This window comes from Botryllus schlosseri, chromosome 10, assembly GCF_051294905.1.
Source record: "Botryllus schlosseri isolate E-star chromosome 10, Bs_hap1, whole genome shotgun sequence".
NCBI lineage: Eukaryota > Metazoa > Chordata > Ascidiacea > Stolidobranchia > Styelidae > Botryllus > Botryllus schlosseri.
Window position 1 is genome coordinate 22441478 of NC_137245.1, and position 25772 is coordinate 22467249.

General features: G+C 41.4%; 2 protein-coding genes across 3 annotated transcripts; one reads left to right on the forward strand and one right to left on the reverse strand.

Moving 5' to 3' along the window:
- The first annotated feature begins 5763 nt into the window (after nucleotides 1-5763).
- LOC145447857 (uncharacterized) lies at nucleotides 5764-16829 on the forward strand. 2 transcript variants are annotated; one of them, XM_080326122.1, is made up of 11 exons: nucleotides 5764-5904; nucleotides 8203-8783; nucleotides 8850-8876; nucleotides 9742-9798; nucleotides 9856-9989; nucleotides 13177-13284; nucleotides 14241-14338; nucleotides 14744-14906; nucleotides 14967-15087; nucleotides 15155-15303; nucleotides 16507-16829. In XM_080326122.1, exons 1-11 carry the CDS (start codon nucleotides 5837-5839, stop codon nucleotides 16690-16692), a joined length of 1692 nt encoding a protein of 563 aa, XP_080182248.1. In that variant the 5' UTR covers nucleotides 5764-5836; the 3' UTR covers nucleotides 16693-16829. The 2 variants fall into 2 exon arrangements, with proteins under 2 accessions (XP_080182248.1, XP_080182249.1); XM_080326123.1 differs by having other exon boundaries at nucleotides 5797-5938.
- On the reverse strand, nucleotides 16711-24048 carry LOC145447859 (betaine--homocysteine S-methyltransferase 1-like). The gene is made up of 7 exons (XM_080326124.1): nucleotides 23730-24048; nucleotides 21339-21533; nucleotides 20823-20985; nucleotides 20497-20670; nucleotides 20280-20410; nucleotides 17153-17259; nucleotides 16711-17097 (listed from the first exon to the last, which is right to left on the reverse strand). Exons 1-7 carry the CDS (start codon nucleotides 23973-23975, stop codon nucleotides 16983-16985), a joined length of 1131 nt encoding a protein of 376 aa, XP_080182250.1. The 5' UTR covers nucleotides 23976-24048; the 3' UTR covers nucleotides 16711-16982.
- Between the last annotated feature and the right edge of the window lie 1724 nt (nucleotides 24049-25772).

Genomic DNA, 25772 nt, shown 5'->3' on the forward strand with positions numbered 1-25772 from the left:
TGACGGGTTACCAATACTAAAAGCAAGAATCGACTGACAAGAAATTGCGCGCAGTGCTAAGAGAACTATCACGTCAAATAAATCTGCCACGAAATATCCTACTTTATGATCACAAACGAAGATCTGAAAAAATGTGACTGGCTCCTGGCGACGTCAATGCGTCTGAATAGTCATCAACATCCTTGCAAACAGTCCTTGCAAGTTCATAATAAATTAGTTGAGTAATTTTTTTATTGTAACTCATTTCGAGAATTACCTCGCGGGCCACTCAAAACCTTCTCGCTGGCCTCATTTGGCACGCGGGTCATAGGTTGGCCGCCTCTGTTGTAGATAATAATAGCAGCCGATGACAGTGTTGACATTTGGCATATTTGAATGCAAAGTATTAGAATTTTGGGACATATTCATGTTGGTTGCCACCAGAATTTCGCGTTTATCACGTTGGCACTTTTGACTTCCTTCAACTATAACAGGGCTCGGGAACCTATGGCTCGCTAGCCATATATGGCTCTTTGGGGTATACGGTATAAAATATGGCTCTTTGACAAATTCCTAATTTTGTACTTAATTTATCGATACTGCATCAACTTGTTCGTAAAATTTCATAACGACCAGAATATTTATTCTTGTAGCAGAATAAACATATCGTTGAGAGATCTAGACAATGGGGTATCCATGGTTAGGCCTCATACCCCCCATTTTTAAATCGCCGGAGACTAACAGCACTCGCGAACTCGATCTACCCGACATTGCGCGCCTCGAAATCTTGGATTGGACGATGTCTTGCTTGATCAAAGGTAATAGCAGACAAGGCGACGCTCGTATGACAATGCAGTTTTCAAATAACAATTGTCTTCCTGAACTACGCCGAGAAATGAGCTGCCTTAGAAGTGACATTTACAATAACACATTCAAATTGAAAAAAAAAAACGGCATAGCTATCCAGTAGGCCTATACATCCATGTTCTTGATTGGTAAGTAGCTTTCTAGTACCATCGTTAGAATGTAAGAGTGCAGCGTTATTTTATGCCGCATTCTTGAGAAGTCAATCAATATTTAGATTTGCGAATTCAGTGCGACAATTACATTCGACTAATACCAGTGATAATGAATTCTGTACTATTTACAATGAGTTGCGCTATCAGTCTCTACTAGAGGTCGACCGATATTAATTTTGCAGGCTAATACCGATTATCGACACACTCACAAGGCCGATAACCGATATCATAGACCGATATTGATATGGAAGGAGCACAGAACCATTTCGCCAAAAATATTTCATATTAGGCAAGATGACACTTGAACATGCCACAGAAAGCTGAACAATAAACGAGAAAACTGAAATGCAAAAGAATTATTGCTTAATTGTGGACATTCATTGAAATTTGGGATAGCTTAAAAAGCAAAACGTGATACAGAATTGCAGATCAGTCCAGCCGAGGTAGATTCGAATGCAGGAAGCATAGTTTCTCTGCATGCTAATCTGGTTAAACTCGTCCTGAAATGGTAAATCTGTCACGTACTGCCTTTTGCGTCGTCGATTTCTTGAGATTGAGCACACGGAACATTGAAATTCCAATATTTTTGATTTTTTTATTAGATATAAAATATCGGCCGCGATATCGGCCTTCATGCCGATACCGATAATCGGGAAAGTGGCCTCGATAATCGGCCAGGTTGATAATCGGTCGACCTCTAGTCTCTACCCAAGTTATGTTTGACATCCCTAAACTATAGAGTTTTGACTACTTGGACCAACTCCCCATGTGTCCTAGTTCCATATATAATATCAATACGTATGCATAAAACGCGTTTGCTGACGTCTTCATGTAAAGTCGTAGAATGGCGAAACGGGACAAAATTTCGTTGCTTAAGGAGGCACGATAGTGAAGAGGTGGCCTACCACTGACTAGAAGTGTTGGGATGACTCGAGTCACATTTTTCTTATGACTTGACTTGACTCGAGTCACTTTGTAAAAATGACTTGACTTGACTTGACTCGACGCTTCAAAAATGCAGATTGACTCGTGACTCGGAGCAAAATTTACGAGTCAATTTCAAGTCATCAAGTAATCGATGTCGAATAAATTGCCGTATCTTGTATAAGTTCGGATTGTTAACCGATCACTCAATGATTTTGCGTTTTACCGAGCCTCCATTGTTACATCACTAATGAATTGATCGTTAACGCAGTCTTCGGAGCTCATAGCTTACGTTGTCGTAAACTTGCTCACCTCAACCAACCCTCTTGCGTGCTTTAAATCGAACGAATATCGTCCATACGTTTGTAGTTGTATATCATGGATATATATGTGGTTAGGGTATTGCTCCATATCATTTTATTGAACTTTCTGATGTTTCATATGCTATCCTATATTTTGGCTGAAAATTATAGATCAGGGGTGGCAGCAGAGCTGCTTCACTCGCGAGCCGCATACCAAAAATCGTTGCCTTAAGAGTCACAACACAAAAATTTATATCTACTGCTATATTCTGTCACAAGGAAATATAGGGTATCGGATGAAGTTTATTGTTGTGTGGTATCAAACGATGCGTCTTCACCTAGGCTGTAAGGTGTTTGAAATCGGACTGATATGACGTCAAACAGTGCGGAGCTCGGTAATCATAATACTTCGTAAATACGTCTTTTTTGGATAACTCTTGGCAATTAAGGTTTTGGTGTTTGGTTTCGTAATGACGTTTCAATTCTAGCTTTGTGACTATTGGGCGAATCTTGACGGAAAAGGCACAGTGAGTTACGTTCATTATCGCCGAACGCACATTGCACAAATGCACACTCATTGAAGAGTCGCAATCAAAGACTCAAAGAGCATGCTGCGTGCGGCGCGCGAGTCGCGAGTCGCTGTTTTCCCAACCCTGTTATAGACTGAGGTTATACCGCTATACTTGCGTAATTTGAGAGTTGTACGTATGCATGAGCGATAGAGCACCTTCTTGCGTGTATAATCAACTCTCTATTCTTTCCTCGATTCAGAGTAAATGGGTACCCCATCTGTATTTGAAACACTTAGCAAAATGCAATGACCTTGAATCATGTATCGTACTTTGAAAATTCAACTTGACTCGACTGGTGACTTGACTCGTGACTTGACTTGACTCGACTTGACTCGAGTCACCTCCTAAAATCGGGTGACTTGACTTGACTCGAGTCACCTTTGAAAATCGAGTGACTTGACTTGACTCGAGTCGAAAGCTGCAATGACTCGAGATGACTCGTGACTCGAAGGTAGTGACTTGATCCCAACACTGCTGACTAGTAGTACAGGTGACGAAAATATATTTGATGACATCTTGTAATAATCTGCAACACTGGAATTTACAATTACCACTCTAATCAGGACCGTAACTGCCGCACACGAAACCCCCCAAATGGAGGGAGCGAGCTCGAAAGTCGCCCAAAATTATTACGTGAATGAACATAAATTAAAGAGAATTTTATTAATTTTTGCAACCTTTTTCAATTTTTTTTCGCGCTGCGCGCGATTTAGTGCTCCAGGATTTGTAAAAATAGGCATATCGACTTACGAAGACATCTAGGGGGGCGAAAATGACGAAGGGGGCGACAGGGGGGCGAAAATGGACAAAGGGCGCGACGGGGGGGCGAAAATAGCGAAGGGGCGATAGGGGGGCGATGACGCGTCAAAACGGCTGACCCTTTTTTCCCACAGAAATTAAATTTAGTTAATTCAGTTACAAAAGTGTGTTAAATTAGATATCAAGCTGAAAATTTGACCTTTTTTTTTAGTCAACCCGCCGGTGATTACAGTTTGTATGCCCAATTTTCGGTACACAAAATTTGGGGGGCGATGATCGGTGTTGACTTTGAAATGGGGGCGATGGGTCGAAAAAGGTTGGGAACCACTGGTATAGACAGTCTTCGAGGCACGCGTTCTGAGAGCTCGCATATTGTGGTTTGCGCGCTCGAGCTTCAATCGTAAGATGTACACTGTACAGTACATTGGCTTCATTTCGATTAATGTATTTTTCTATTTATTATTTTACCCCAGTATCATTCGAACCTGGTGAATCTACAAGTTTCTGACCTCTACTTACTACTATTTGGTTGTTCTGTGTTATTAAACAAAGCTCCTTGGATCTGCGTGTGGGATCAGGCATGCAAGAGAACTAGAGCGGTCATTAGTCAGTCGGCTAGTGCGCACAAGAGGAACTGTAGCGTCGACTCCAATCGAGCGCATACCACCGTGTCTTGCAAGAAGTCTTTGCATCGACCGCTAGTGACCGGTATAAGTTTCATCGTGGTCTCACGGCTCTCTCTCACGGCTCAGTGAGATTGGTTTACGTCATACGTTTCATTTGGTCAAAGGCAATTTGACGGTAATTTTTGACCGGCTTGCCGAGCATGAAATTTGATAAAACGGGTATCAATCGAAAGCTACCGCGGTACTGATTGCGAGAATTAAATTTTATTCTGCTCGTGGTCCTGAAACCCTCCAAAATCAGCCTCAAATGTTGCATTGTAACGGAGTTTGGTATTGTGACGCAACCATGCCGTCTGAGCAGCTAAGGAGCAGGTGCGCACGAGAGTGAGAGTGTGAATGCTCAATCGGTTGCGCAACAATGGCCAATACGCTTGCGGTTTGCGCTGCTCCTCAGCTGCTTCCAGACAACAGAAGCCACCAACTGGGCTAATTTAATGGTTGCGCATTGCAACGTGGTTTCTTGCGATGTTTGGGTCGTTGGTTCAAGTCTCGCGGTTCGGATTTTAGCAACATTTCTGTAAACCTAATTAAATTTTTGCATGGAGGCCCGCGTTCATGAAAGGTTTTGAATTAAAAGAATCAGAACTTCAAGTGTCACACGAAATGGAGGGAATGATTCAGAATTGCTCAAATGATGATGAATACTTGAAACAATGGTTGAAAACTCCATAAGCACTCCCTGAGTGCTCGAAATTCGGCAGAAGATATCCACCTTCAGTTATCAGGTGCATTTTTGAAATGCACAATTCAAGGTTGTCAATTGAACATTGTTTGTGCTGTACAATGTACAATTGTACATATATTGTCTTGTGCTGTAGCCCGGGGCCTACGATATTCGATACTGCATAATAATTTAAACGCAAAGACGAGCTCAAAATTTTAGCCTCAAAATGTAAGCTGTCCGATATACAGAGAAGCGCAATCGCAAATGCACATTGCACAATGCACATTGCACATTGCACAACGGTTGCTCGAGGCCTACGATGACTTAAGTTGAGGGTTGTTGAGTAATGAGTATTATGGCTTCAAAGTGGGATTCTTCTGGTCGAAATCGAAAACAATCGCCGATGTCTGTTTTGCGAACGTCGGCCTCCCCAAGTGGACTGCGCGATATAAGGTCGTAAGTTATCGTAGGCCCCGGGACACCGAATTCAAATGGTAAGTAGCGGCAACGAACGTATAGCTGAGTGGGGCTGGGGGCAACCCCCCAGAAGTTCGGTTTATCACCCTGTGGGGGCCCAAGACCAAGGTTTGGGGGGATGACGAAGTGCTGTTACGGTCATGTGTGCGGTAGTGCACTACAGTGCACTGTACCCGTGTACCGATCCTCGATTTTTGATATATGTCGACAGCAGACCGCATTGCTTTATTATCTCTCGCAACATACCGGTTGAGAGCCACTAAGATCAACGGTCGACTATGAAAAGTTTCATTTCACCGTATTCATGATGCAAGCATCAAAAGCAGATCACAAATTCGGCTATGTTTTTCCCATGATTGATGCTATGCGTGTCTTGTGTCATTTCCTGCACGCGTGATTAGTTCATTCAGTCGCGGCGGCTCCGCGAGGTACATGTCATAAATTAGGCCGAGAAATGTACAGTGGAGAAGTGCAGTGGAGATCGCGGTTATCCGCCGAGAACGGAAGGAAAAGTCACCCGAGGTAGGACTTCCTGCAGTTGTTAAATAGCTTTGACGTAAGTATGACGCTTTCAAGGATTACCAACAAGTTCATTATACTGAAGCGAATAGTGTATTTGCAATCGCTTAATGCTTGGGCAAAACAGGTTGATAATGGCAGTTAGTGCAGATTTAATTTCCTAGGTAGGCCTATACCTGTCTGGCGTTCATGGGAAGGCAGTCCGTGATAGCCCTGTTGCATGCAGTAGACCTATGCACCGTGCCCGCGCGCATTGAACAGTTTGCCTGCCGTTTGTGTCATTTGATTAAATACGTATTTCCTGGAATTCACGAAGCGCTTCGCAATCACGTCACTCTCGAGTCTCTGTCAGCAGTTTCACAACAAGGTACCAAGCGTCATAGCAGTTAGTAAAGTCGCAGAAAGATATATCAAGTGTGAATCGGGTATATGTCGAGAATAAAATTTGTAACTAACGTTTTCTATTTTATAATGGCGATACTAATAAGACTAAGATAGCTACAGTTCTACGCCCAGGCATAGAAAATAGTATTGTGTTAGGGTTACCTATCTTTTCATTGTATCGCAGTTTTGTGGTGTTTTGAAACGATGAAAATATTAATAAAACTGATTGACCAGACCTCCGATGACACTTGAATGTCCTCCATTTTGAGATTTTGTCCTCTTTTGTGAGAAATGTAGGGCAAATTCGACTGATTTACAGTAAATCAGCACTGAAGTAACGCTCCGGCAACTATTTCGGAAGCTGAGTCGGGAAGATGACCTTGGATTTGAATAAAATAGTATTTACGGTGACCGATTCTTTGTTTATTTATTTTAGTTGTGCTCACCGTAAATACTATTTTATTCAAATCCAAATTTTTCGACGGCAATAACTCCGCTTCCACTGGTTGGAATTGAACCAAATTTGGTGAGCATCGTTTCTATAGACAGCCTAACACTTTTATGGGGTGAACAGAAAATTTTCAAATTTTTTAATATTTATATTTATATAATAAATAGAAACTTACTTCACCTGTAGCAAAGCGGTTACTGGCTGGAATTGAACCAAATTTTGTGTGTAGGCTTAAATTTGGTAACCTAACAATTTTATCAAGTAGCCAGTACGATTTGAGAAAAAAAGTCATTTTTGAACAGCCCTAATATACAAGTTCACTGTTTGATCGCATTCGGACTAGATATTTGAGAGCACAGATTTGTTGGTCAAGCTTACCCAATCAGTTCAGGCAATCAGTTCAGACGTCCCAGGATAATACGCGAAGAGCTATTCCTGTAATGCAGATATGTCAAGCGTTCGTGCAGCCCGAAATGACTGATGTTGGAAATTGAATGTATGATATAGAGTCTCCAGCTCATTTCAACCAAAAGGTTTTATGTTTGAAAAGAAACGCGTTGTTAACTCCAACCGCCACAATATCGAACATGTTCAAATGGCCCATGCCCGCTGTTCGTCGGCCTTTGCATCTGTCACCGGTCCATTATTACAAGTTATCATGGACACCAAAACCTAAGTCCGAAAATGGCAATAGACGTGGACTGAGATGAACGCAATGCCGAAGTATGCTTGGTATCATGGTGTGATCAAATCCATCGAATAATACGATGCAAATTTTTGTGGTCGCGCTGCTAGGACTTATGACTCGATCGACCCTGCCTTACAAAGTCTTTGGTCTATTTTTGTTCAGAAAAAGTGCGCGTACAAGAACATCAGTTAGCGTAAAAATACATTTCTCGTATAAGTTATGCATAACCTCTCTTAAGTTCACCGATTTGAATTAATGGATTAAAACTGCTTTCATGCATCTGGATTTGGTGGTGGCGAGGTCGGGGTTGACTCCAAGAAGCCTTTCTTAAGTAGTGGAGGTGTATGCAGGCTCCTCATCTCCATCAAAGTCGCACAGCTTAGAATGACAGTTAGCCGTGCTGTCAGTCGGAAGCTCCAGAATCATATGCAAGATTCGGGTTGGTGTTACACGACAATCACAATGTATACAATGTAACACTGTGAATATCAAAACAGCAACAGCTAAATTGCAATTGTCTGATTGACAGTCCACTCCAACACGATTCGACACTGTTCTATATTTTTATTGTATCGCAATCTCGTGGAGTTTTGTAATAATATTAATAAACCAACCAGAATCGGCCCATTTGGATCAATCCAATATAATTCGTTGTTAGAATACGAGCGAAGCGGGCCAGTAAGCGGCCTTATTATTATATTTCGGTTTTCCAACACAGCTTGTCGCTGTTCCGTTCATCACAACGATTGGCTACTAAAGATACGTTTCATCTTTACAGATTTTACGCCAATATAATGAGGCGCGATGATACCAACAGCGTACCCACCGACAGCACCGTAACAATGCCAACCCATAATGAAATGCTTTTACCGCAAACTTCAAGCATTCAAACAGAACAAATTAACGACACTTCAAATTTACGCCGTGGATATGATGCAAACTTTGACTTGCGCTCACCTGATACAGCGTTATGCACAGACTGCGGCGAAGAGGATGGTGACTCTATGATCAACAAAACTCAACATGAACAAATTACGAACGATGCACTAGCGAGGTTCAACGTCGTAGCATCAACAGATACCTCCGTGTATATTGAATTTTCTACTAATTTGAGCGATCCTGCCAACAAGTATAGCGGCGTATTAGCTCACATGAACCAAAATCATAACTGCAATAAGTCAAAACCGCAAAGAACTCCCGCTGGCGGTATGGTAGACCCGTGTCGGGCCGAGTACCGCTACCAGCGATCCTTGAAAAAGGATACATCTGTCTGCGGGACAGATAGTCGATCGGTGATGGGAATCATGAGTGTTCTCGTCATCATAATTCTCGGATTAGCGTCTGGAGTGGTGTATTTTCGTGAGTAAATCGGCTGTTCAATATCTATCTACCTATCATGCACTTATATAATCATCTCCTTTACAGTGTTTCAAGGCGAATCAAATTCTGAAGGTAGGCGGCTATATGTATTATCATAGATTGCGATCGTTGGTCTTTGGTTTAGTAAGGCTCGTATATGCGATGGCAAGCTATGCAATGTTAACTGTCGTATGATGACTGATAATAATAATGAGCATAGGGCTGTGCTCCGCGACCTTTTTACACTTACAACACAATCTCTAATCGTTCAGCATTGGGTGACACACTTCAATTACAAATGTAACTGAAACTATATATGAAATATATAAAAACACACATTGTGATTTATTTCAACGAGATACTTGTGCTTGGTTTGATGAGAATGATCACGGTTTACGTTTAGCTGTAAACAGCAACGTGAAGCCCTCCACTTTATATTTAACAGAATTGTATAATCGTTTTTGATTGATATCAAAGATGAAAAAAAAACTTTATACCCACAATTGGATTTTGCAAATTTGCTGCAGGATTTCGATAGCTGCCATGCTGCGTCACGGACATGCTTTTAAATGGCACATTTAAAAGATAGAGTTAGGCCAAATGACTTTGTTAGTCTGGGACCTATTGAGTCGGAGTTTACATATATATCTGCAGCATATTTTTGAGCACTGTAGCAAGTGTATAGTATGTCTACAGTGGTTTATCCGTGCGTTTTCGCCTATGTGAATAACTAGCTTTCGGGCCATTATTCATGAAAAGTCGACACTCTCTCGCGCGTCTTTTGCCCTTCTCGCTATTCAGTATGGATGTCACTGACTTTTTACTATTGCTCACCAGACTGGAAACCAAGCATCGTTATCGGATGGTTGTGGCATAGAAACATGCCAGGCATTTGCTATTTTGAGGGATAATTATATACTTGGAAATATTTCTTTTTCAACACTATTTTTTTTTTCAGCCGCTTCTGCTTCCGACCTTCCCGCAACACCAGACCTCTCTTCGTTGGTGAATCAAAGTAGATGCAATAATACGAATTTCACGCATTGATCCTAATATCGGCTTACATATTTAGCCATAACATGTGGGAAGAGGCCACCCAACTATTTATCTTCGTCAATACGAGCTCGCTTGACCGCTACGACTCAAGTAAATTCATTTCAATCCACTGTACCTGACGGTTCTCACAATAACACTGCACAGCGAAAAGTGAGTTTCTCATATTTGTTTTATAGCGGGTGTTTATAAGCAGTACATCAGGAGAGCTGATAACGAGAGCGCTATAACAAATGAATGTTCCGTGCACTATATGGCGCGAAGAAACCAAATGATATAAATTGTACATTTTAAATAATCGTAATCTGGTTTCGTTAGCACTCGAAAGAAAATCGAATTTTGCGGTAATATTACCAAAATTACCGAGTTTGAGATTTTGTTAACCCTCGGAACGAACCACTTCCAGGGGGAATATTAATAAGAGCGGGTTACGTTTTCAATCGAATCACCTTCACCATTTAACCAAACCAGTTGAAAAGGGGAATCTTCATATTAGTGGCTACTGCCTATATATATGACTCTTTAAGTGTGGATTTGTCTCCACATAGCCGACTTGTGAGGGTGTGAGTCTGAAGGTTTTCATATCGGGTAAACACAAACCGGATTTTAACTTTCGGTCATATTTACGACGACGTGACGACGCGACCGCCCACCTCGCCCACCCCAAAAGCCACCACTGCCCATCGATATCAAAACGACGCAAACTGAATATATTTGATGACTTGAATTTGACTAGAAATCGGTAAATTTGAGATTAATCAACTTGACTCGGGTCACTTTGAACATTTCTGTGACTTGACTAGATTTTTTTTAAAATGACTTGCCTCGACTCGAGTCAACCGTTTGCATTCATTACAAATGACTTGTGACTCGAGAGTAGGCTACTGACTTGATAAATAGCTGGTTCGTGGTACAGAACTTGAATATAGCTTTCAATACAACATCCATTGTAACAGAATATTTATTAAACTCGAAGACTTTTCGGGTGCCTCTTTTCCCTTTTTTTACAAATTTCTTTGCTACTATCGTATAGGCCAGTGGTTCCCAACCTTTTTGTCTTCATTCCCCACTTCAGATTTATTCCGAGCCTTCATTTCCCACCAAGACCGTAACAGCACTTTGTCATCCCCGCCAAAAAAGCGTTGGTCTTGGGCCCCCAGACCCCCCTCTGAGCCTGTAAGCTTTTTCACTGCAACTTATCAGCTACATTGGGTCTACTGTTTAGTGCGTCGCCTTATTACGACTAAACGCGTGAAGCGCGAAAAATTTATATAATTTCTGTTTGAATCGGCAAATATGATCGGGCATTGTATATATTTTGCTATCAATTTTTCATCCCTCTCTGCTCACGTAATCAGATTTACCTGTAGAGATGAGTGAGGTGTGTCGGAAAAGGTATGACCCCTAAATAAGAATTGAACATCTTCGGGCGGACCTGTTGGTATATTGACTTCGTTACATTATGCTCTTTCGTGACCTCCTATATCTGCTTTCTGCTATGTCAAAAGATATGGAAATCGCCAAAACTAAAAGTCACACACGATTTCAAATTGGTATTGCTTTACTGGGAAATAATTTTCCCTGTGGGATGGCATTTGTCCTTAGGGGTTCAGATCGCAAGGACAGGAACATTCGGCACCAGCCATTTAGCCGATTAAACATATATGTATATTGTATATATATCGAAGTTTTGGGTCACCAAAAGGGCATTCCTTCTCGGCCAAAGTCTTTTCGCCGCTGATCGTTCTGGCACACTTCTCGGAGTTGCATGTTACATGGCCTATAACTCCATATGCCTCGGTGCGTCGTGGCACAGTAATGGCAGACGCCGAAGTCTTCATTTCTATAAATTCTACGTATTTTCGTGGGGCAAGGGAACCCAATAATCAGATATTCGGCAATATTAAATCGCGCAACAAGCGCGAAATTTTTTTGAAAAAGTGACATAAAGTTTTTAAAATATACTTTAAATCATGTTAATTCACGAAATAATTTTAGGCCCTTTCGAGCTCGCCCCCCCCAATTGGGAGGTTTGGGTGCGGCAGTTACGATCCTGTTCCCCACTACCCAACACTTTTGTCATCACAGAGCAGCTATCTGCTGGTTTGACTACACAAGACACACAACCATACCAGTACGCAAGACAATCGCCTATAACTGCAACATAAAACGTATTGTGAACCGATACCAGTAACGCTCAAAATTTCGCGAAAGCGTTATTTCACAGCAAACTAGTCGTGCTGGATGCGTTTGTGACGCCATCTTGGCCATCCAAAGTTAAAAATGAGGTTTAGTGAGCAACACGCAATATCATTTTCGATACATACATTCCAGAGCAGTTAACTGGTAACGGTAATTGCGCATGTGTCTCCGTGAATATGTAGACTGTCCTGTATCTAATTTTGAACAAATGCGTCTATTCCCCACCAGAAACCATTGAATTCCCCACCAGTGGGGAATTCCCCACCGTTTGGGAACCACTGGTATAGGCTTACCATATTTTGGATATCTTAAAAGAGGACACTTTTTCAGAAATTTGAGACTTGCAAAACCGGAGAAGAATTCTCAAAAACCGGTGAATTTCTCCCACTTTGTGATCGGTTGACTAAAAAAAGGTCATCTTTCCGCTCAGAGCTCAAAATACCGTTTTTCTCTCCACATTGCCGGGTGGATGACTAAAAAAAAAGTCAACTTTTCGCTCAGAGCTAAAATCACCGTTTTTCACTCCGAAATACCCGCCGGAGCGTCACTTTTGTGCTAATTTACAGCATATCACTCGCAATTTGCTCTAAATCTGACCCAAATTTTCAAAAAAGAGGACAAAATCTCAAAAAAGAGGACAAAAGGGCGTCCTCCGAGGACACTTTCAAAAAAGTCCAAAAAGTGGACAAATCCTCTTAAAAGAGGACGTATGGTAACCCTACTATAGTACAGTAGCGTATGTCCGTATACTTATAGTTTGTTTATAGAGGATGACAGTCTCTATAGTTTTTTATTGTTGCCATTGCTACAATGCGAATTTCATGGTCTGTGATTTTGACTGTTGCGTCATACTCTGCCTTTTTTAGTTTTTGCTTTTAGATCTGTTTAAATCCCTTTAGTGTGCCGTTAACTCTTGAAAAGAGGCAACCGAAAAGTCTTCAAGTTTAATAAATATTCTGTTACAATGGATGTTGTATTGAAAACTGACTGTGTTATATATCCAAAACATGGGTATGTCGGATATACAGTGCAGTAGGAAGCACGAAGATGATTGCGATGTTGACATTCAAAAAGGATAACGCTATGGCGTTTAACACAAATGCGCACGAAATGCTTTTAATCTAAATACCTCGTTTAGAAACCACATTCCAACGTCTTGATACCATTCTCCAACAACGGTGCCCTGCCGATAGCAGGAAGGATTTTTGGTGGCCAGAGCGTGGTCATATCTCGCTTTCCGTGGCAGGTAAGAAGGAGCGCGATTTTGTATCGGCTTAGGCGCAGAATACGTGAGCGATTGATCTCTGGATTATTATCAAACCGCCATTAACTCAATTGCATCACTGGCTCGTTGAGAAATTTATTTAGTTGCAATAGTGCCGCAGTTTTTGAAACAGTGACTTCACAACAGTATCTTTAAGTGATTTCTCGTAATTGCGACATGTCTCTTGATTTCCAAGAGGTCAAGAAATTGATGCATATACCAACCGTCGCGTAACTTTGAACTAATGCAGCACGCGTAAAATTACTTCAGCAGTGTGTTTTGAAAATGATTGATTCCTCGTTGGCGTAAAAGCTTGTGTTAGTGACTGTTACGGTCACAATTACGTCTCCATATAGAGCACGGGCGGGCAACATACGGCCCGCGGACAGGTTCCGGTCTTACATGATAATATGGCCCGCGGTCATAGTGCCGCAATTCTCCACTGCTTTATTATGTCAAATTATGGTAGCTGTAAGTTATTCGTTATAGTTATTTATTTTCTTCATGCCCGACACGCATCCAGAGTTCAAAGAACTTGCCAATCGCAACTTTGACCGACCACAAATGTCCCTTTGACTTCAACAGCTATTGAAGTACATTACGTTAATAAATTTAATGAATATTGTTTTAGTGTCTATGCTTTAGACTTGAAGTTTACATTAATTGCGATTGATCCTTGTATAGGTGGATAAATACGCGCTTAATGTATCAATTGAGTAATCCGGCCTGTCAAGTACTTCATTTTCCCATATCCGGCCCGCCGCATGGAGAAGTTGCCCGCCCCTGATATAGAGGTTATCGACATTACTGGTGTGACCTGTTGAAATCGCAATCAGGTGTTGCATGTGTAAATTGAACGGATTTGTCGATTATGCCATGCATGCAAGGTGGGATTTTATTTGTGTGCCATTTAACATTACGGATCGCGTATTCTATAGGTCAGTCTATGGGCGCCCAAAACAAACGCAAGAATGAAGTGCGGCGGAGCCCTTATCACACCAAAGTGGGTGGTCACGGCAGCCCACTGTATCCACAAGTAAGTGACTCCCTGCACCTCATCCAAAACTATATATTTATGCCCTAAACTGATACCGGTTTACACCACAATGAAAATAGCTTATCCGTTTCCTATACATCATGTACGCTACAGTTCTTTCGAAACCGTATGACAACAGGCATTTCCTCTAGTTCTCTGGATTAATATTAAACTAGGTCCTTAATCATAATTTTGAAAAAATATATTTCAAATCCTTGTTGTATTTGACGATAAGGGTTCTGTATTACGCGCTCCTACGATATCATTCCTTCACTCTTCCACTGCTCTGTAATATATTTGGGTTACACCAACTGCTTTATTTGATATATATTTGGTACACACGGACTGATCTACCGGCGTAAACCTCGAAACATGTAGCTGAAGGAGATTTATATTACTCTCCAGACACCCAGACGCCAATGAATGGACTTTGTACATGGGATTGTCGCGCATGAGCGACAGATACAAGTCCTCGGTGCAATCGTTCGATGCTGACTGCGCTGTTGTACACCCTGACTATCGCACCGCGTTTCATTTTCAATACGACTATGACATTGGTCTGCTTAGAGTAAGTTGATTGCTGGCATAGTCAAATGAGAATCGAGTTAAATCTTGGTATTCACCGCAGCTTGTAACAGAAGCCCGATATTCGTACACCGTGAAGCCCGTTTGCTTGCCAAGTGTGCAGCGGGAATTTGCAGACGGGATGTCCTGCTTTGTTAGCGGCTGGGGAGCTACGTTAAATTCAGGTAATGTTTACTATTGCAGTTGACGGGTGCTGATTGAATTACGACTCTTCTCTTCTATGCATTGCAGGACGAATGAACGCGCCCGATCTGTTGCAGTACGCGGAAATTAAAATCGTCGGTCACGCGACGTGTGGTCAAATGGACTGGTTGGGGCCTCTTGTTACCGATAGGATGATATGCGCTGGGGAAGCCGACGGTAGCAAGGACGCTTGTCAGGTTGGTTTGGTTGTGATGTATTAACTCGCGTGCGTTATTACTCGTCTCTAATAGTTAGGAAGATGTGTCTGGTTGAATCAAAGTAGAAGTAGAAGCCATGCCGTAAGCGTTTCCTCAATTACGAGTAGAAGTAGAGATTTTCTAAATATGTTGACACTATTTCTCAAAATTGTATATTGTTGCCGTGATACGGGACTACATCACAAAGTTCTATTGCGAATTCAACTCATAAACTGATGCGCTTGTTTGAGTTACAGAACTTCAATATACAATTTCTTGTCGCTTCCTTTTTCTATATACTATCTTCTTTACTTTCATTCAGTGTGCATGCCTCCTCTTTACATCGCCTAGGCCAAGGTGGGTGTCCGATTCCATAGACAACTCCTAGTCGCTTCGACATCTTCCTTTCTTTTCATTGTATCGCATTTTTGTGGTGTATTGAACTGATAAAATTGCTAATAAACCAATGATGATGATGATGATGAATTGAATATACTATTCAATTGAAACTGATGCAAGTATAGTCTGCTGGTCTTGGAAGACTATTGAAGTAGAATTGGAAGTATTCTAAAAACATAAATACATCACCAGTTGATTAAGTAGTTGAAGTAGGAAAAAACATCGATACTGACTTACTGACCACCACTGGGTACAGACGCATGAAGGAGCCAAGGCAAGAAACCGGTTATAATTTTCTATTGATTATTGTGGGCCTAGGGCAGTCGCATGCTTATGCCCACTGTCCAGTTTTCCATTCCACTAAGCATGTGCTTACCTGTGGACCAGTAATGCTCAGTATGGTATGTTGCATCCAACAGCAATTGGTTTGTTCAATATTCCTGTATTCGTCTACGGTTTTTGTTGTTTTAAAGTGGTTCCATGGTGCTTAGCGTACGTTGGTCATTTCACACCAGTCGGTATCCCATTTTGTAATTACCGATTCGCCGACGGGCCTTATACGGCACGGGTTAGACTTTCGTTTCGGCATCTTCCTATCCTTCGTTGTATTGCAGTCTTGAGATGTTTCGAAACGATGAAATTTTATGAATAAGCTTGAACTCGAACTTGTGAGACCCAGACCCCCTACGCTTATCGGATGACGATAGAGTCTACCTCGGTCGGACTCGAACCCGCTACCTATCAGCGGCGAAGCAGTGTAATACATAACTCTACGCTACTCGTGACCTATATAAATATATATAGGGTGATTCAGGCGGACCACTGTCTTGCTTTGACAACGATGTCGGCGCCTGGACCCTAGCTGGCATTGTTAGCTGGGGAAAAGGCTGTGGACAACCGAAAGCGCCTGGAGTCTACACGAAGATTAGCGTATTCATGGACTGGATATGGACGACCATCGCCAATAGAAGCAATTGCCATAAGGCATGAAAACAATATCGCAAAATATGAGTTTCAAATTTATATTTAATTTCATTTTGTAAGTCTTTTTATTAGTAGTACTCAACAACGAACATTGCAATTAAATAATATTTGTATACTGTGAAACATGCGTAACTGCAGCGAAATATCTTGAGTTTCAATGTTACGACGACACGGTTAATGTATGTCAGAAAATAGCCAGTAACGAGGAAAATGCAGCAATGAATTTGCTGTATTCTCCCTACTGATTTAAATAAGGTTCTGACGATCAAAGATGAGGGACTGTAGTTACGGGTCAGTCATTGTAAATACATTCTGCCGGGGTATCCGGTCTGCATAGCTGCCTCAGTAAGAGCCGATTGATACGGCCTGCCAGATCCTTTGTTAATGTTGTACCAATATTCCCTGGTGCTCCTGTTCGGAGGAAATTCGATTGAGCCAAATAATTTCACCAGCACTATCAATTTACCTGTTTCCATTGTGGAATTCATTGACAGTACTCAATTTGAGAGCATCGCCTCCAAACGGTACTGCTTTGTCAGCCACGGGCGGCACAATCCCCCTCTCGCTTTGTAACTAACAAAGGTAATAACGAATTTGAGTTCTACGACCAACGTAATGCATTCTTGAATTTACATAGCTGTTGCTTGTTAAGCAGATGGGGTCAGTAACGAAGGAAGCTACTACTTTTAGGAGTTTCAAGCAGTGGCGGCTCGTCCTATAGGGCAACTGGGGCATTGCCCCACCTAAAATTCTGTATAGACGCACATCAATCAGTATATACCGAGATCACGGCGAAACCCGCATTATTCTTGTGCTTTCGCTAACAAATGCCCATACATAGCGAAGTCTCTGCGAAAATCGAATTCTCTTCTGTGTTTTCGCTTTGTGAATGCCTAGCCGGGGCTTGCCCCGGTAGCGCTCATAACAAGCTTTCACTATTTATTCTCTCAAAGCCGCGCACAATAAAGAAACGGTGATTTACTCTCTCCTATTCGTAAAATGGCCGAGCAAGTGGGGCAACTATGCCTGTCGCCCTTAAGGTGTGATGTAACAATCGTATCTATATCTGAACTCGGTTACCGTGATATGCGTTGACTCGACCTTTGCTGGTATATGTCGATTTTGACGGTGTTTCGCACCATGATAATTCTTGAAACTTGGTACGATATGTCGTGAAGGTAGTATTTAGCACTGCTCCAAGTTTCAGGCTTGCTACTCAAAGATAAGGGTGGTAATTTCGTTTCCGAAGTTCAGTGTGTGCTGATCTATCATGTACATTGTACAGCAAACAGATTTTACTCAAAAGCCGGTATTGGTCTCCATTGATTTTGACGATGTTCCATACCGAGATCGGTCATGATATTTGGCACAGTAAGTCTTAATGTTAGTATCGACCGCTGTAATAAGTTTTAAGTTTGTCACTGAACTATGTGGGTGGTAATTTCGTTTCCAAAGTCGAGTGAGAGCTGACTCTTCATTTATCGCTAACAGATTTACGCAAAAGCCGTTATTGGTCTCTATTGATTTTAACGATGTTTCATACCTAGATCTGTCATGAGCTTTTGCACGGTATGTCTTGATTTTAGTATCGAACGCGGTGCCAAGTCTTAAAGTTGACGCTCAATGATTGAGGCAGTTATTTCGTTTTCGAGGTCGAGTATGGTAGAGATGCGCGCTGATCTGATACTACCTACATCATTGCGGATCTCACGGAAAAGCCGGTGTCTGTCTGTGCTAATCTAGTCTGCGTTCCATAACGAGATCGGTGATGATATTTCCAATGGTATATCTCGATGATCGCATGAAACAGCTAACTAAGATTCTCGGTTTGCATTCAAATATTCACATAATTTTATGTTCGCCAATGTGCATTTCACTGTGAAATTGTGGCCTTCAAACCATTTGCTTACAATCCCCTGTCAAATGCGATAGCTATTTCATTTTCGATGTCGGCTAACAGCTGATCATTCGATCAGCCTATTCCTCGATCTATTTTACTCAAAGTTCGGTGTTCGTCTGTTTATATTGATTTTGACAGTGTACCATGCCGGAATGGGTTATGAGATTGCGAATGCTACTTCTCGATGATTTCATGTAACAGTATGCTAAGTTTACGGCTTTCATTCATGTATTTATTGATTAATATATTTTCCAACGGCGATTTGGCAGCAGACAGTAAGCCGTATGTGTTGCGTCACAATCTCCAGTTTCAAGGCCAAAATGTACTATGTTGTTCCGAGACCGAAGTTCCGAGGCTGCTGTCCTTAGTTCTTCAAAGACCATTCAAATTGATGTTCTGGATTCAATATGACAGGCCCAATCTATGAGATAACAATTGCGTATGTGTCCGAAGTCGTTGACCTTTGCAGTTAGGCTTACGCAATCTCTCGAGTTCTAGTCATTGGAATTAGTCTGGTCAAGTCAAGTGCGAACATGAATCGTATTGAATCTTTGCTCCGTACGTATAGGCTAGTTTACGCAGTTGCCTTTAGAGCGAAAATTAAAGGTCTAGAAGACTACTCCTTGTCGCTTCGACATATTCCTGTCTTTTCATTGTATCGCATTTTTGTGGTGTATTGAACTGATAAAATTGCTAATAAACCAATGATGATGATGATAGAAATTGTCCAGTCCATTGATCCAATCGTACGCCGGGTACCTCCGCTTTGGTTGCCTATCACCTGGTCGTAACTCGTAACCACCAGCTCAGTGGTCGTGTACGAAACACTTTCGGACGGCCTATCGATTTGCGTAATCTCTAACTCTACCATGAAATCATAACGCATGCTACTAAGGATGACCTGATAATTGATTCGTGGCATAGGGACGATTCTTAGTTCACGTACATTATGTAAAATAATCCTTTGATTAAAAAAAAATGAATAAAACATTTGTTACCACACTTCAAGTCACGGCTCACCGGCAAACCTCTCGCGGCACCTACGTTAAAATCACTGTTGTCGGGAAATTCATGTGACCATCATATTAAAGTTACTTTTTTACGTTGGAAAACGCCATTGTGACGTCATGTTGATAAAAGTCGCTCGCAGCCCTTGCCCCACCACCCGATATTGTCACGAGCCGCCACTGGTTTCAAGTCGTTATATATTTGGAGTACTTTCATTTCTACGTTAAGCTATTTTACGCAACATCCTACTACTCACTCACTCGAAAATGTGTCTTGCAATTCCGTAACAAGTCACCTCTAGTTAATAAAAGTATGCTACCCCTCCAACAATCTACTTCTTAAAACTACCCGTATCTGAGTACATTTAAACCTTCATTTTCCATGCTTTAAGCAGCCTTTTTGATGCATTCGAAATCGTTACTTCTTTCTACACTGAGTAGAAATTTACGGCGTTACTTTTCGTTATACTTCAAGTATACTGGAGTACTAGAGATCACCTCTGGTGTTACTTACATCATGTTATCAATGAGCCCAAAATAGCGACGAAACGGAATAAGGTTTTTGAAATATACTGTGATCGTCGGCGAATGTTGTTCTGCGCGCTTAAAGTATTTTGCTAAACGTGTAAGTTCCCGCATTCCATTCACCAACATTTTAAGCGCCAGTCAACCAACAACGTACTTACTTCTTGGGCTATGGAGCGTATGTGATGAGATTCGAAACCGCAACAACCGCCGATGTAATTGACTCCCAACTCGTAGGCTTTTCTGGCGAATTGGTGCGCCTCGATCCTGGTAATAATCCGCGGTTCCACAGCTGAAGTCGAACATGAAAGTTTAACGGGTCCGACGTGCGAGTATAATTTATAACGTCAGAGGTGCCAAGTATAGTAGAGAACTTGCCGAAAGGAAATTCCTGCAGGGCGATGTAACCGGCCGGGCTTTGCTCGACTTCTGGGCAAAGCATTCCTTGGGGTTGGCACGACAAAAATGGACGCAGGTCAGCTTCTTGCAGAGCCGACTTGAATCTGGACATCACGTTTAGTGCTGTGTTGATGTCGTAGCCGCACTGCGTACCTCGACATTAAAATAAGGAGGGTAAAACCTCTTCCATATATTGTAACAAGCGTATTCTTGGCAGGATTTATGTCTCCAAATTTTCTAGTGAAGCATTACGAAAGTGAACCAAACTATTGTTCAATGTTCATGCATGGACAGTGGACACACACCTATCATATCGGCACCCGTCTTTGCCATGCGGACCGCGCACTCCTCGACGGAAACCCCCTTTTCGTCGCCCCCAGGTCCAAGCCTCATCGACAGCGATACCGGAATGTTCAATTTCTTCATTTCCACGGCACATATCTCGACTTCCTCGATGTTATTGAAAAACTGCATACCAAATGGAGGTCAGTATAGAAGTGTAGATTATGGTCACGCATATTTCAACCAGAGGCAGTAAAAGTATTCATGATGCTACTCAAGTATAAATAGAAGTAACGCAGTGAATTTCTACCCAATTACAAGTAAATGTCGAAAATGAAGATAGGACAGGTATCGCAGGCCATGTAAGTAGGACTACTGAAGTCAGTTATGTCGGGAAACAGATTTGGTCAAAAGTCGGCACGCTTTTGGCAGTCAACCGAAGGTGGGTACTTTCGAAAGTTCATGACACGTCTTCGAGGCTAACGCGAAATGTATTACGGCGCTACGTACGACACAATCTTCGATAATAAGGAACCTACCTCGCATGTCACCAGGTCCATTCGATGTTCGCGATAAACGTTACACTGCTTCGTGAATTCCGCGGCGAGCAAATGTTGGTTCTTTCTCCCCGAATCGAGCGGCACCGCCGGAGAAATGCTGCCGCATACTAGGCACGCGTTCTCATCCGCGGCTTTCCTCGCTAGCATGCAAGCAGCGTCATTGATCTCCTTTGACTGGTACCGGTGAAATGGAGAAAAAAAACTTCAGTACTAAGACGGTGTAGTATAGTCCTACTTGATTAGAGACATCGAGCTAACAACTTTACGACAACATTGCGGAGATGAGCTGACTTGATACTAATCAGCATTCAAGATTGATTGCTAGGACATGATCTGACATATGGACTTCGCCTTCCGACAAATGTTACTTCATTTTAACCGCTTGTCCTTTCTACGTTTTCTTCGATTACTTTTCATTCTGTAAGCTTCGACAACTTCCTATATCGTTTCATTATATCGCGATATTGTGGTGTTTTTGAACCGTCAAAAATATCAATAAATGACTGATATTTGAAAAATATATTCAAATATTCGAATATGCTGGCTGACACTTGTTAGTGGTAATCGTCAGCAACTGATATGACTGACTGATATTTAAAATCCCGGTCCTCTGTTCTGGATTTGAATTTCATAGCCATGTCCAAATCCAATCCCGACAATTATTCCGTATCATGTCCAAATCCAAGCCCTGAAAAGGCTCAAATGTTTCAGAGAGAAATGAAATTAAGTAATTCCTTGTCTAAATCCAAATGCAGTTTCTATAACGTTATAAATTCGAATCCAATCAAAATCCGACCAAAATATTCAAATCCAAATCGCTACTCAGCTCTGTCACCCAGTTATTACCAACAATATACAAACCCCACCATTAAAGAGTGGAAAGGAGCGGTAAAAAAACTTAGCGACGGAAGTTTGATTGTTGCTTCCCACAAATATGCATTTAGTGAATGAATCTAGAATGCGGTGGATGTATCGTATAAGCTCGTGAGTAGTGGCGGTAGCCAGAAGTCATCAAAGTAGTCGAGAAGGCTACTCAAGTAGAAGTAGAAGTACTTCTTCCATAAGCAACCTAAAACTACTTGACGTAGAATTAGAATTGACTGACTTTAAATCTTCTCAAGTAAGTAAGTAGTTGAGAAAACGATCGTAATTCGTTCGCATGGATTGTCAAAAGCTGCAAATTCAGCTCTGCGAAAGGTGCAAAACTTGATTCATATTGATGCATACCAGGAGGTATCAAATTTTCGACAGCATAAGTATTCGTCCGCATCATGGAATGAAAATGATAGTATTGATATGGAAATGCGATACTATAATCGTCTGTTTACTCGAACATCCCGTTTTAGAAAATATCATGGTATGGCACCCGCCCCCTTATTATAAGGCTCGTAGTTTAGTCGAAGAGCAATACGGAGAAGTTTTATCGGATACGGTGTAAGCACTTTCCGCGATAAGTAAACGTTAATAAAAATATGGTGGAACGTAAAAATGCTATGTTGTGTAGCTTTATTTTCGGAAATTAATGGCATTACTACACTTGCTTTTATCCTTCAAGATGTATGTTCTCCAGAAAGAAGAACTGATACTAATTAGAACTCAAAGTATGATACTAGGAATTGAAAGAGAAATATAAATGCTACTTCTAAAAGAGGAAAATGTATTTCATGTTGCTAGATTACGATATGATAAGTAAATGCTAGATTGCGAAACATCAGTTTCAAACGTTATGATGGGTCATGTATACTGTGATGAAATATTTCATATGGGCGACAATGCAAACCGCTACCTAAGATAAATTCACCGATGCTTTCGTGCAATCAAAATCATATTGGTCACTCCATATCCACTGTGCACGACGCGCGACGAAAATTCTGGGCTTTACTCAACTTTTATGAAATTAAATGTTGATGCTCTGTGAAAACAGCCCTAAAATTACTCAGGCTATCTTTCTGATTGGAGGATTAAACTACTTCTACGTGACAAACTGAAAATAGCGAAAAGTAAGTAAGTAGTTCACAAAATATTACGAAGTAGAAGTATAAGTAGCGGGAAATTAGATCTACTTGTTTAAGTATCCAAGTAACGGAAAACTACTTTAGTACTTCAAAAAAGTAGAAGTACATCGTTACTGACCACCTCTGCGTGTAGTGTAGCCCCATCAATTAATTTTCGACATCGGCATTGTGACGCCATATATATATTCTAGGTCACAATACATGCGTAATGTCACGACATTCGGACCACTCAAATTGCGCGGGTGACGGAAGCAATGTGCTGTATGTTTTGTACACAGTGTATCCATCCAGTTGAGGCGACTTATCGATGAGTACCGGAAAGGACCCGACTATATACACACCTATGGATACTTGCCGTATAATCACGTTTTCCAGTAGTCAGTTTGGAATCTGACGAGAAGAACGTAGCCGTCTGCAAAACGTCTGCCCCGGCGCGAACGAATTCCCGGTGAAGCTGCAAAACAGCTTCCGGGTACTCCACGACGGCTTCGGTCGTCCAGGGCCCGGCCAAAGCGTATCCCCGCTTCTCAAGGGTAAACACCATACTTCCATCGCCCACAACTGGGCCTTTAGCTAACCTTTCTAATATTCCTACACTCATCGTTCCTTACTACCTATAATGATATATAGTTACTACAAATGTCTGAGTTCATTCACCTGTTGGCCCAACAGTGTTGGGATATATTAATATCAAAGTTCATCTTGACTCGATAACTATAGTAATAGTTAATTATTACACAATTCCTTGCGAGTGCCAAATCTACGACAATGCTGTGTAGGCGAAGTAGTCCTATATTTGTTAATGGAAGAGAATTGATATTGAAACATGATTCATCGGATAACTGATCTTGGAATTGTATTTATAAGTACTTCAACTTGTGGTCAGATCTGGTTGTGGGATTTGTTCAGGCGATCCGCATTGAATTCGAAAATACACAAGTCCCATAGGTGTGTTTGTTGGTTTATTAAACAAAAAGATTTGGCACTTATCGCCTGACGGCCTTTTGCACCACGGTCAATAACATTGTGCATGAGTCCCAAAGGTACGTGTGGCCTTTGCTCAACATTTCATCGTGCCTATTTGTTATCGACAAACAAGCTAGAGCAGTGGTTCTCAAACTTTTTTCGATACGTCCCCCTTGATGATAGTGAAAAACTTCGCACCCCTTCAAAAGAGCAACCAGAATGCTTGCAGTCCAAACACATAGTTTAATGTCATGAAAGGGGATCACTGTTCAGAGACATTTCAAATATTAAATAGGGACTACAAACAGAGAAATTATTACGATCTGGATACAAATCACGTGGAGCGCGAGAAAAACTTTCGGTTAAGTATTTTGTTAAAAATAATCATGTGCAATGATAGCACGTGGCATACATATATTTTATCGATTTTATAGTTTAATACGTTTTATTTGGGCTTGGCTTATACGTACCAGGGGGCCGGCAACTCCCGGCTCGCGTGCAATTTGTGCTTTTCATGGCACACCAAATGATTTGACGCACACAACATATTATAATCATGTTTTCGCGAAAAGTTCAACAGAAGTTTTTTAAATGTGTAAAGCTCGTCGGCGACACAAAATTATTTCGTAAATCCGTTAAAAATAGTCTTTTAGGGCAGATTTTATTTATCTAAGAAAAATTTTCCGCGCTTGGCGCGGTTTATGGGACTTGATTTATTGATCATAATGTGGGAACCCCCCAAACTATACTTACAGTATAGCCTTCCTGATTCTATATTTTATGCCTTCGCTTGGCTTACTCTCTATTACTACATCGACATTGTAAAAGTGATCTAGTGTAAGTTTCCGTATATGTCAGATATATACTATTGCGTAGTTCTCTTGGATGTTTACAGGGCTGTTTTCAGTCAAAATGCGTGTAGCTTCGATGCAGCGCTGTAGCGCAGCGGTGATCACGTCGGTCAGTTGAATCATGCCAACTTATCCGACCAAGTAATTTATTTTTATTGAAGCAACCACTTTATACGCTTGGATTCCTAAACTCGGTTATTATCGGTTTCATGTATCGCTGCGCTTCAGGCAAGTTTAAGAAGGTGTTCTATATCTAATGGTTCCTAATCTTTTTGACCTCGCGGACCGGTAGAAATTCAAAACAAGTGTTGCGGACCGGTAAACCTTGAAAATTCAAAAATAACCCTAAATTAAATTTATAAGTAATGTATGCAACTCATATGTAATAAAAGAAACTTAATTTAATGCTGCATTTTGAATATTAAAGGTTCTGCAAGTTGAAGCTTGTGAAGTCCTGTTAAAGACCACTAACTTGATTGAAATAGTTCGGTATCCTTGAAAGAAACACAACTTTGCTGTTTTCTATAGTCCTGCCAATTGCCACTTAATCACAATGCCGAAATTTGCCAATGTTTGTTCAA

Coding starts and splice junctions, on each gene's coding strand:
- LOC145447857 (XM_080326122.1), top strand. CDS start 5,837: ATGTACAGTGGAGAAGTGCAGTGGAGATCGCGGTTATCCGCCGAGAAC. Junction 5,905..8,202: donor GGAAGGAAAAGTCACCCGAG/GTAGGACTTCCT, acceptor TCATCTTTACAG/ATTTTACGCCAATATAATGA. Junction 15,088..15,154: donor GGGAGCTACGTTAAATTCAG/GTAATGTTTACT, acceptor TATGCATTGCAG/GACGAATGAACGCGCCCGAT.
- LOC145447859 (XM_080326124.1), bottom strand. CDS start 23,975: ATGAGTGTAGGAATATTAGAAAGGTTAGCTAAAGGCCCAGTTGTGGGC. Junction 20,986..21,338: donor TGGACCTGGTGACATGCGAG/GTAGGTTCCTTA, acceptor TTTGGTATGCAG/TTTTTCAATAACATCGAGGA. Junction 17,098..17,152: donor GAATTCCACAATGGAAACAG/GTAAATTGATAG, acceptor TCCTCCGAACAG/GAGCACCAGGGAATATTGGT.